Source organism: Rhinolophus sinicus, linkage group LG02 (assembly GCF_036562045.2).
Source record: "Rhinolophus sinicus isolate RSC01 linkage group LG02, ASM3656204v1, whole genome shotgun sequence".
Taxonomy (NCBI): domain Eukaryota; kingdom Metazoa; phylum Chordata; class Mammalia; order Chiroptera; family Rhinolophidae; genus Rhinolophus; species Rhinolophus sinicus.
In genome coordinates, this window is record NC_133752.1 from 55,089,208 (window position 1) to 55,101,426 (window position 12,219).

Here is a 12,219-nt window from a genome sequence, read left to right on the forward strand (position 1 = left end):
TAAATATTAAGTGTTAGTATTTGCTCACTGTAAAATTTTCTTAGTTCATTTACTGCATTAAACAAACGCATTTGAAAATCTGCAAATAAGGGAACATTTTTCTGTGTTCCCAGTTGTACATTATAGAGTTATCTTAAATCTACACAAGTGCTGAATACTGTTTTAAAATCTTTAAATGGTCCATGTGTGCTATATTTAGTAGAATACATGTGGTCTTGGAAAAGGTGCTTGTGAAAACCACAACTCTAGACTATCGAGAGCTGTATGGACCAGAGAAGTCCCATATATTATTCCTGCAGACTGCATCCTCCAGGCCCTGTAATCTGTAGCTGCTCCTGTTTTGAGCTTTTGTCCCAAGAGATGGGAACAGGAGTCAAGAGCTTTGCCTATTTTCCTTTCTAGTAGTAGGGAGGCCCCAGCCTGGTTACAGATTTGATCTGTTTTGGAACATTTCACTATTTGTAGTTTTTCAGGATGATTTGTTGACTTAGTGATTCCATTTTGGTCCACTTCCATATAACCAAATTAGTATTATGGGGTACCCAAGTGTTACCATGTTTAGATATATTTTTTTTATCTTGCAGTTGGCGCTGCGAGATGCACTTTTGAAAAAGAGAAAAAGAATGAAGTAACCTGGACAAGCAAGTTTCCCATTCCAAGGAGAATGCTGAATTTGTGTCATTTCTCTGAAAATGAGTAAATCAAGAATATTAATTTAAAAGTCCAGAAGCACTATATTGTGAAAACCAAAGTAAATTTGGTAGCAGTTTGGTGTTTTTATTTTGGAGGTGGGTGACGGTGGGAGTGTTTGAAACGTAAGTAGTAGTGGTGTTGTAAAATCGTTTTCATTTAGCGTTCATGCAAAGAGTAAATTATTGAGTGCCTACTAATTGTCACTATAGAGATAAAAATAACCATAACCCGTCACTCAAGGCATTCACGGACTATTTGGGGGATGTGTGCACAGGTGTGTATATGTGTATTTACCATGCAGTGTAAATAGTTCTCTAGTAGAGATAGGTCCCTATTTCTGTGGGGTCACAGAGGCCTTACAGACTTACTCTCCAGGGGATGGGAGTTACGTATTCTTTTAAAACAGGACAATGTTACAAGAGTAAGAGGTTCTTACTTGTAAATAGGCTTACCTGCTAAAAACAGGTCCCTGCTGTACAGATTTTGGTAGACAATTTAGCTCTTTTAGTCCATTCAAAAGTTATAAATATTTTTTTGAATGCCAGATAAAAACCTCGCTTTTTAAATTGCCTTAAGTATAATAGTAATCTTGGAGTGTCTTTAGATCATCATTTAGGCTGCTCCCTCTTCCATAGAGGAAAACGAAATGAAATTGGTTTCCTTAGCCTTTTTCACCTTGTAGTATTTTTAGCCCACTGTTGGCCTTGTGTCCTAAAAGCTTTCTAATATCTAATAGATACTCTTATATGTGTTGAGTGGCTGTGTCGGTCTCTCTTCCCTACGTATGCTTGAGTAAATTTCAGGGGACACAAAAGCTGTGGTCTCTCTCTTTGCAAGTTGTTGCATTTGGAAAGCTTGGTGTCTTTTACCTCAGATTTCTTAGATTATATTGTGGTAGATGAGAAAATTGCTCTATATTATTTTAAAGTAAAAAGTAATTTTCTGCCCACTCAGAATTAAAAAGCAGCTTCCAAAACCACTTTTCTTATTCTCTTTCCAATGTCTTCTGTTCACTTTCTGAGTTCAACTTCAGTTTTGTTTGAATGAAACTTTGTGACTTTCCCCAAGATGCCCCAGAGCACTGGGGATTGCTTGTGAAGAAAATGAGGTGTAATGATTAAATTGCACTGGCCTGGTGAGGGGAGCTCTCAGAGCCAACCCCAGCAACCTCAGTGTTTCACGGAAAGTGTCTGATGCAAATTTGAATGTTTCAGACCGAAAACTGCTCTTTTTTTCTTGTTTTTGCATTTTCGAACTGAGTAGTTCCTCATGTGTCTAGCTCAAGAGAGGTACAGTTCAGAATGGCGTAGCAACTAAGTCCACGGCTTTGCCGCATGAATTGTGATGGTGCCTAGAAATTTCGTCCTTCGCTAGACTGCCCCATCCCACTTAGATGGCAAGAGGCCAAAGTCCAGTCTGTGTTCTGACTTGTGTTCTTCTACTGTGGTTTCACACTGCTCTTAACTGAGGTTTATATGCAAGATAGAAAAATATCTGGCTTACATGGGTGCAGTCTTAACTCTGTTTTATTTCTTTAACCCCACAGTATCTTATTTCTGATTCCTTTTATTATTTTGTGACTCTCTTGAGAATATTTTCTGTTTACTGTAAATTTGAAGATCAGATCCTCACAATGTTGGATGCTGCCAGCAAAGGCAGAGTGACCTTCCAGGGTGACTTTTACCTTGAAGAAGTCACCAGGGTCTCAACTTCAGCTTTTCAGTCTCAAATTTTTGTCAACACCAAGAATGGATCCATTTCTGGGATGAACTCACACTAAGTTCATAATATATATAAAGTGATGTATAAACCTAGAACGCTGATGTACAATTATGTAGGTGATCTTAGCAAGTTCCAGTAGAAAATAAGCTGTATAACAGGCAATCTGTTCCCTGCCATATGCCCAGTGCTCAGCAAACATTTAAAACATGATTTAGTCCCTGTGTATTTTCTCTCTGTAAATATAATACAACCTACCTCACTGATTGTTTTGAGAATTTGAGAACTAATGTTTATAAGCACTTAGCATGGTATTTGCCACAAAGTAAGCATTCAGGAAATTTCTCATCAAATATTAGATATAAAGTTTTTATTTTATCTTTTGCTTAATTTACTTGAAATGACAATTGCAGTTACTACAAGTATTTGTTTTACCCCCTCATTCATGTGGTAGGGAACTAGTTGGAAATACACAAATGTATATTGAATACTCACTCTGTGCAAAGCTCTCTGCTAGGTATTATGTGGGTTGTTCCTTCAGGTAGAAACTATAAATCCAGCGGAGGAAATAGACTTACAAAATGACTAGAACACAAGGCCGCTCATAGAGTGATCAGAAAAGGCACAGCTTAGTGCTGGGGATATCCTGACGAAGGGGCAGTTCAGCTGGCAAGAGGGTGAAATGCCTGTTTGCTGACAAACATGCTTGGGATGAATGGGGCAGCAGTAGGGAATATATTCCTGAATCATGAAAGAAAACGTTATGGTTTAAAGGTTGGTACAGTTTTTTAAAGGTTATGGTTAACGTAAATTATTTCATTACTTCATATTCTAACTCTTTGAAAATTTGTAATCTATTAATTTGTAAAGTGTTATGTGGCATCTCTGTTCACCGGAATGTTTAATCAGTTTGAATATTCTGTTCTTCAAACTATTTTGGAGAAACATTTAAAACTGTTCTACCAAATGACATCCTTTCATTATGTAAAAATAAAACTGAAAATTAACTATTGCTTACATAATTTCAGAATGTATTATATGAGATTTTAAAAAGATAATGAATATGAATAGGAAGGTAAGATGCTGACATGGAGCCTTTTCTCTTTTATAATGAAATAACCTTTTCTCTCCTACTACGTATAGTCTTTGGTCTGCATTTGCAAGCAAGAGGAAAGCACAGCTAATTGTGTACGATTTAAATACATGCATTTGTATAGGGCACTCCTTATGTGGTAATCTTATTTCCTTCCACAGATTCTGTTTTCATTGTTTTGTGAATTCAATCTCAATGTGGAAATGATTAATATATGATTTGTCCATATGATGGAATATTATACAGCCATTAAAATGTTTATAATAGGAAATGCTTATAAATGAAAAGAACAAAGTACAAAAGGTTATAGTATAATCAATTACCTGTGAGAAAATGGGACATAATAAAAGCCCAAGAGGAAATACACCAAATGTTAAACTTGTTTTTCTTTGATGTTGGGATCATGTGTGAGGCTTTTTTTCTTTCTACTTTCAAATCTTTCTACTTTCGAAAAACAGTGTACGTGTTTTTACTTATGTCATTGTATAAGAAACAGAATATTTGAGGCCAGGAAATAAAGGTGCCTTAAAATTCACTCTTGTGAAATTATTTAAATTAGAGAGGAATGTACCTAAACCAAGGCAAGGATTGGTGTGAAAATACGCCAGAGGAGTTGTGGTCTCACCTTCTTAACTACTCTTCCACTTGTTTCCTGGAGGGGTGCTAGATGGGACCCTCTTCTAGCCAGCAATGCCAGATGTTAGCAAAAGTACTCAGTTAACACCATTTTTAGGGAAAATAATTTGTGATGTGCACCAAGAGCCTGAAAATTAGTCGGAACCTTTGACTCAAACCTACTTCTGAGAGTCTCATCATAGAAAAGGGTCCAAAATGTGGCAAGAGATGTGTTTGTTCTGCTGCAAGTAATAGAATATGTGTCTAAAAATAGACTAAGGAAATTGGCATGAAAAGTCTGGAAGTAGCCAGTTGCTGGTTTGCCCAGTGATACCCTCAGGATCTTGGCTACTTTTCTGCTTTGTCATTCTTAGTGTGTAGAAGCCAGGCTCTGGATTCAAATGCTGATTCTGACACAGCTGCAGGGACACAGGCAAGTTAATAATGGAGATAATACCTTTACCTTCCTACAATTTCTTCTGTGTTTAAGGCAATTAGAAGCGGCATTGCAACATCTATGCCTTTTACTAGGAAAGCAAAAGCTTTCACAGTAACCCTGTAACAGCCTTCCCTTAGGTTTCATTAGCCAGAAACGGGTCACAGGCCTACCCTACAAGTAGGATTATTAGCCTCTCAGCTTAGATGCACCACAAACAACCCAACAGAACTGGGTTTCTGTTAACAAGGAAGAGAAGGAAATGGATTTTGGATAGGCAGCTAGCAATGCTTACCACAAACTGTACGAAAATAGTAATTGCAATATAATTTATAGTGGCAAAAAATGAGTGCAAGAAAATAAAATATAGGAAGAGTTAAGCAACTTGGGATGTAGTTACTAGATGGAATATTCCACCATTAAAACAATCTGGTAAAAAGGTAAATAATGTGGAAAAGGTTATGCTATTATTTTCAAAAGTAAAGTATAAAATGGTTTTAAGACACACATTTTTCATATTTTTAGTTGATGGGATGTGTCTAAAAAAATTTTGCAACCAAATGAGACTTGACATAGTTGTCATTGCCTGCACATTCACAAACTTCATCTGAAAATCTTAGGTTGACACTTACTAAGATCAAGCAAGGACCAGCATCAAAATTTGTAAGAGGGAAGTCAGTAGCTTGTAAGAAAATTCCAGAAAAAAAAAGAGATGTATTTTGAATTTTTTACTGATGTGTAATATATACATAAAAGTACACGTACCATTAAGCTCACTGAATTTTCACAAGTTGAATACATCCCTGTTATCAGCACCCAGACCAAGAAACAAAACCTTACCAATGCCTTGGAAGCCCTCTTATGAGTGGAGAAGAAATGTTGCATCACCGAAGGTAATGGCACAGAGAGTGACGTGTGGAAAAACATGGGCATCCATGATGCCAAGTCAAACAGGACGATTCAGGAGAGTCCAATTTTGAATGCAACGAAGCTTATGTGATAACCACTTTGTTTCACTTTGAAACACGTACGAGAGTAAATAATGACTTAAATATCTATGATAATAGACTTAAGAGAGGTCTTTATATATATTTTTTCAAATCCAGTAAAAAAAGTGGCAGCAAGCTTTTCTTTGAGATACATAAAATAATGGTGCTTCTTACAGCTTACAATTTTGTAAATATAGTAGGCATATGAAAACAGTTGCTTGGTTTGTGTGGTGGGTATATACTCGTAGCTGATTTGGTTTTCTTTTTCTGTACATATTAAGTATGTATTACGGTTCTCCAGAGAAGTAGAACCAATAGAAGTGAGATGATAGATGATAGATTGATTGATTGATTGATAAATAAGGAATTGGTTCATTGGTCACAAGCTGGAGAACAGGAAAGGTGGTGGTGTAATTCAGTCCGAGACTGAAGGGCTAGAACCAGGACTGTCAGTTCCCAGGAGAGAAGAAGATGGTTGTCTCAGCTCAAGGGAAAAGCGCAAATTTGTCCTTCCGCTGCCTTTTCTATTCAGGCCCTCAAGGGATCAGATGAGGCCTGCCCACACTAGTGAGAGTGATCTTCCTTAGTATACGAAAATGTCTCTTCTGGAAAGACCCTCCCAGACACACTCAGAAATAATGTGATATTTACATGGTAATATTCCATTCTACTTAGCTATCTGGGCATCCCTTAGCCCAGTCACCTTGCCACGTAAAATTAACCATCACAAAACATTTTGTAATGCTGCTATAAAACGTCAAACATTTAAAAAAAATAATCTGAAACATTACTTCCAGTTGCATTCTTAGCAAGATCCTGTTTTGGAGTACCTGCTACTTCTAATATCTAAATTAATATCAAATCCAGGAGTGCTTTAAAAGGGAATTTGACCAAGTGGAAAGGTAAACTGTGGACAAAATGGGAACTCAATTCTAGAAAATGTTACAAAAGGGGAAGTTTAAAAGAATTACATGAATAAATTATGATATTTCACTTCTGGTTTTAAGGATACATAAATCTTCCTCTTAAAAATTTTTATAAAATTTTCACATTTTAATTGTAATATTTTTGAACATACAGAAAAATGTAGAAAATAAACATATCAATCTCTCAGATTTATTCAATGTTAATTTTTACCATACTTTTTTTATTTTAAGGAGAACTAAATATAAAGCCCCACTCAGCCATTTTTCTTTCCACCCCTGAAATCGATGCCTATCATTCCTTTAGTTATTTTTGCTTTTACTACATTTGTACATGTTTATGTACATATGTGTATATATGTATATGGTAGACAGTATCATTTAGTATCTTAAAATTTTAATAAATGGTATTATATATATTTTGTTGACTATAACAACATTAGATTCTTGATATTCTTTCATTTTAACTGTCGTATAGTTTTCCATTGTTTATTCATAAACCCACACTTTATCATTACCCTACTGAAGAACAGTTAGATGGTTCCCACTTTTTCACTACTTAAAAATCTTGCCCCAATAAATGTCTTTGTACATGTCTCCTTAGGCATATGTTTTAGAGTTTTTTTCTTTGTCCACAGTTTACATAGAAACCTAGAAATGGAATCCCTGGGTTGTAGGGTCCATGTTTCTTCAACTTCACTAGGCAGTGCTAAATTGCACATTCCTACCAAACGTCATGAGTTCCTTTTTCAGCACATCCATGTCAATGCTTGGTGTTATTAGACTGAAACTTCAGACAATCTGTTTGTGATACGGTTTCATCGTTTTAGTGTGCATTTTAGTGATTAACAGTGAGGTTGCGATTGCTTCACATGGATTTTTGCTATTTGATTTTCCTCTTTTTATAGCCATTTGTTCTTTTTTCTTTTTCCTTATTGATTTGTAGAGGGTCTTTACATATTCTGGATACTAATTCTTTGTCAATTACTTATGTTGCAAGTATCTCCACAGGTAAGTAATGCCATCTCTGTGATAAACTAAGTTCCCATATATATTTTGGATCTGGGAACTTGCACAACCAGCCCTAGGTCCTTTTTATTTTTTAAATAGATTTTTTTAGAGTAGTTTTAGGTCCACAGCAAAAATGAGAAGAACGTAGATAGAGTTCCAACATACAGGAGTACCCCCTGCTCCCACCACCTTTGTATAGCATCTCCCGATATCCCCCACCAGAGTGGTACACGTGTTAACAATTGATGAACCTACATTGACACTCATTATCACCGAAAGTCCATAGTTTACATTAGGGTTCACTCTTGGTGGTGTATGTTCTAGGGGTTTGGACAAATGTGTAATGACATGTATCTATCATTGTAATATTGTACAGGATAGTTTCATTGACCTAAAATTTCTCTGCCTTACCCTCTCTTACCCCTGATAACCACTGATATTTTTACTTTTTAAAAAATTGTGCCTTTTCCAGAGTGTCACAGAGTTGGATTCCTAACAGTATGTAGCCTTTTTTTTTTTTTTTTTTAATTTTATTGGGGAATATTGGGGAACTGTGTTTTTCCAGGGCTCATCAGCTCCAAGTTGTCCTTTAATCTAGTTGTGGAGGGCGCAGCTCAGCTCCAAGTCCAGTTGCCGTTTTCAATCTTTAGCTGCAGGGAGCACAGCCCACCATCCCATGAGGGAATTGAACTGTGGCAGTTTTCAAATGTATCCACATATTCTTGTGGATTGAACTGGCAACCTTGTTGTTGAGAGCAGTTCCCGCGCTATAACCAACTGAGCCATCCAGGGGTCCCACTATGTATCCTTTTCAGATTGGCTTCTTTCACTTAGTAATATGCATTTAAGGTTTTTCCATGTCTTTTCATGGTGGGCTCACGCCTTTCTTTTTAGTGTTGAATAATATTCCATTGTCTAGAGAAAGTCGCCTAATGCATTGCTCAGAACATCCCCAATGTTAAGAGTGCACATGACTGTATTAGCAAGAAGCCTCAGTTCCTTTCTGGCTCTTGGTAGAAGGTCTCAGTTCCTCAAGTTAGGGACCTTTTCCATAGGACTTCCTTCCTTAGTGACCTCAGAACATGACAGATGGTTCCCTTCATAATGAGCAGTCCAACAGAGTGCAAGGAGGAGGCCACAATATCTTTTGTGATCTAGTCTTGGAAGTCAGACATCATCACGTTGGCTATATTCTATTCATTAGGAGCAAGACAGTATACCCCACAGTCGGGTGGTTGGGGGCGGTGTGTGGTGCGTAGGGAGAATTAGTCTCTACCATTGGAAGGGAGGAGTATTGAAGAATATGTGGCTACATTTGAAAACTGCCACAGTGCTTTTAAATTGAACAAAACGAGATGCCAGCAATAAAAAACGTGATACCCCATGTTTTTAATACAAATCATCTACCTTCTTGCATTCCCCTCAGAAGTATTCTTTAAACTGGAGGCTCTGGTCCATAGATAAGTCATGAAATCAATGCATAGCATCTCTGAAATATGCACAGCATAGAAGCAGCAGAAAGGAGAGGGCTCAGAGTTTTGCAGTTTCCGATCTCCCTTTTAACCTGTTTTAAATTGTCCCATAACATCTATAGTTGAGGAATAATAGATTATATAAAAATTATATTTAGCTCAGCCTAATTGTGAATAATACCTGTTTGACCACACTGTAGATTTGTTCACTCAATACATTTTATCATGGTTGTTTTAAAAATATTGTATTTGGACCCTTTGCTAGATAGGGCTGGTTGGGTCCTGTTAGTACAAAGGTGACACACTTCATTCCGTCTTTTTTATACTTTCACGTCTGGAGACACACTTCTCTAAGCTCTTCTACCTACATACTTAAGCCTGGGCATTTCCTACAACCCAGCTGGTTGTTTTTTTTCTCTCTCCTTCAACTCAGCAGCATGAGTGTGGATGTGGCTTGTCCCCAAAGCCTGCCTCGCTCCGAAGCATCCAATTCTAGGGAAGCTTCCATCTCAGGGAAGCCTGAAATTTATGGGCCTGAAGAAAATTATGCATCCTTGCAAATGTCATCTGCTGAGGCACTCCACACAGAGACCGTCTCTCCTCTTCCTTCCTCCATGGATCTGCTTATTCAAAACAACCCTGATTCTTCCCCCAGTCCCAGCATAATACTACCCACTTCTGTAGAGAACAGCACAGGGAAGAAGGAAGAGAAGGTCCAGGTCAAGAAACAGAAGATCAGAACCGTCTTCTCACAGACCTAGCTCTGTGTACTCAGAGATTTCAGAGACAGAAATATCTCAGCCTCCAGCAAAGGCAAGAACTTTCCAACATCCTGAACCTTAGCTACAGATTAAGACCTGGTTCCAGAACCAGAGAATGAAATGTGAGAGGTGGCAGAAATACAACTGGCCAAAGAATAGCAACTTTATGATTCAGGTAACAGGAAACTTATTTTTCTACTCTTTCCTTTCAATGACTTTTTAATTTTGTCCATTGCTGAAGCATACAGCCCCAGCCACAGACAATTCTGATTTCCTTGTACCCTTTCCGTTAGTTAACCCACCATTCTCTTTCAGAAGGGCTCAGCAACTGCAGAGTACTCGGGCCTTTCTTCCGGTCACCAGGGATGCCTGGTGAATGCTTCTGGAAACTTTTCAGTGTAGAGCAACCAGACCGGCAGTAACCCAACTTGGAACAACCACTCCTGGAACAGACAATCTTGGAGCTACCATTCCTGGAACAGTCAGACCTGATGCCAACAAGCCTGGAATAACCAGTCTTGGAACAATCAGTTCTACAGCTGTGAGGAGAAGCCCTGCCGCCCCAGATCCAGTTCCAACAAAATCGGCTTGTTAGTGATTTGGAGGCCACTTTGGAAACTTCTGGGGAAAGCTACAATGTGATACAGCACACCCATAAGTATTGTATAATAGTACCCAGCAAATCATGGATTTATTCCCAACTTACTCCATGAACATACAGCCTGGTGATGTGTGACAATGGGTATATTATTCAATCAATTTGGGCAGTGGCAGTATCACTTCTAGGATTTTTCTATGTATCTCTGCCTTGATATCCTGGTTCTTTTTTTATTATGCTATTGTGTCAATTTGGAGGGGTGGGAATGGGGTATGACTGGAGTATAATCAGAGGTTTCTGTAGCCTTACTGTAAACAAAATGATAAAAGATGTCTCTGGCTATAGACAACTAGATATAATAACATTTTGTATAGTTTTAGGACCTAGAATCTTATCTTGAGAATAAAAAGTACGTAAAAGTATAAAGACGTGTGATGAAGGATTATTCATATTATCTGGGGTTGGGAGGCTTGTTAAAAAACCTCAACTCGAGTGAGAGGTTAATGAGCTATAATGTGCTTCATTGATTTCCTCTGCCCCTTTTTCCTGTTTTACTATAACCCCTGATTTGTTTATTACTTAAGTATTTGTAAAAGATGTTTTTGTACTTTGCTGTAGCATGATGATAGTAGTAGTTTGGCTGGTTGGTTTATAAGTTTAAGTACAAAAAAATAAAACGTCTATTTTACCTTTAAAAAAATCTTGTATTTGTTTTTAATTTTTGTCTTTTTAATATCAGTCTTGAAGTGACTGGAAGTCACTTTTTTTTTTTTTTTTTTTAATGCAAGTACACCTCTTTGAACTCAGCTAATCTGTTTGCTACCTTGGCGATTCTCTCAATGCACCTGTGGCTTAAGCCGGCAACTGCTGTTACTCAGGCTTTGCAAATGAACAAATTAAAACCTGGGTTTTAGATTTTATGCAACGACCAGGAAGAAGCAGAATCAGGCTTGAAACTAGTTCAGTAACATGTAGACCATAAAAATGTGGGGGTCTGGGGGGGGGAGGAGGGGAATCAGCGATAGTGATGGTGTATTCTACTTGACAAGGGGAGAAAAAACTCTGAAAAAAAAATGAACTTTCCAAGTTTCCTCTACACGTGGACTCTATTTTACCTACGGACGATTGTGCTAACCATCAAGAATGTCCCAGCCTTACTAAGTCATCCTAAGACAAGTTTTCTGTCTCCCAGATATTGAGAACGCAGAGGCGAGGGGAGGGCCCTTCAGGTTAATGATTGTGAAGGTGGAATTTGGATTCTGACAGCCTGACTCAGAGAGCAGCGCACCGGCTCACCAGCGGTGCGAATTCCTTAACCTTGCGTAAATTACTTAACCTTTACAAGCCTCACATTCTTCATTTAAAAAAAAAAAAAAAAACCGAGATGGAAAGGAGAACCTGTCTTTGGGTTTGTTTCGATGGTTAAATGAGACCGAGGAGTCAAAAATATTTGGCACGTAAATGTTAGCTAACTTTTTAGCTTTTTTTTTTTTTTAACTGAAAAGGTGGGCGTGTTGAACAGGAAAAGCTCCCCTTTCCTTTATAATATCCTGATAACCCTTTTTAGAATTTAAATAAGAGCAAACGAGGCAGACAGGGAGGTGTAGATCCCTTTTACCACAGCAGGACTCTGCGGCTACCTCTTCGCTACTGAAAACCATTAATCCTCTGGAGGCCGCAGTTGACCCTTTCCCAGCCCACGTGGATGGCTGGGGCGGGGAGTGGAGGTGGGCAGCCTCGACCCGCAGCATTTAGTGCCATCGCAGGACGGAGAGTGCGGCGGGACGCTGGGCTGCGACCCCCGAAGGAGGGATGGAGGCGCCGGGCAAAGCGCGGAAGAACGGAGGGAGCAGCTCGTCCGGCCGTTCCGGGTTCCCGGTGACCCACAGGCCGGGCCGCCCCCCGGCTC

General features: G+C 38.5%; 1 protein-coding gene and 1 pseudogene across 2 annotated transcripts in view; both read left to right on the forward strand.

Moving 5' to 3' along the window:
• The window catches only part of SDAD1 (SDA1 domain containing 1), a 29,266-nt gene extending 25,390 nt beyond the window's left edge, over positions 1 to 3,876 (forward strand). For both annotated transcript variants that reach the window (XM_019720521.2, XM_074324443.1), the window contains one exon: positions 585 to 3,876. In XM_019720521.2, the coding sequence (XP_019576080.2) occupies positions 585 to 632 (48 nt within the window). In that variant the 3' untranslated portion in view covers positions 633 to 3,876. The remainder of the gene's footprint in view (positions 1 to 584) is intronic.
• Positions 3,877 to 9,227: 5,351 nt separating this feature from the next.
• Positions 9,228 to 10,583, forward strand: LOC109439748 (homeobox protein NANOG; annotated as a pseudogene).
• The last annotated feature ends 1,636 nt before the right edge of the window (positions 10,584 to 12,219 follow it).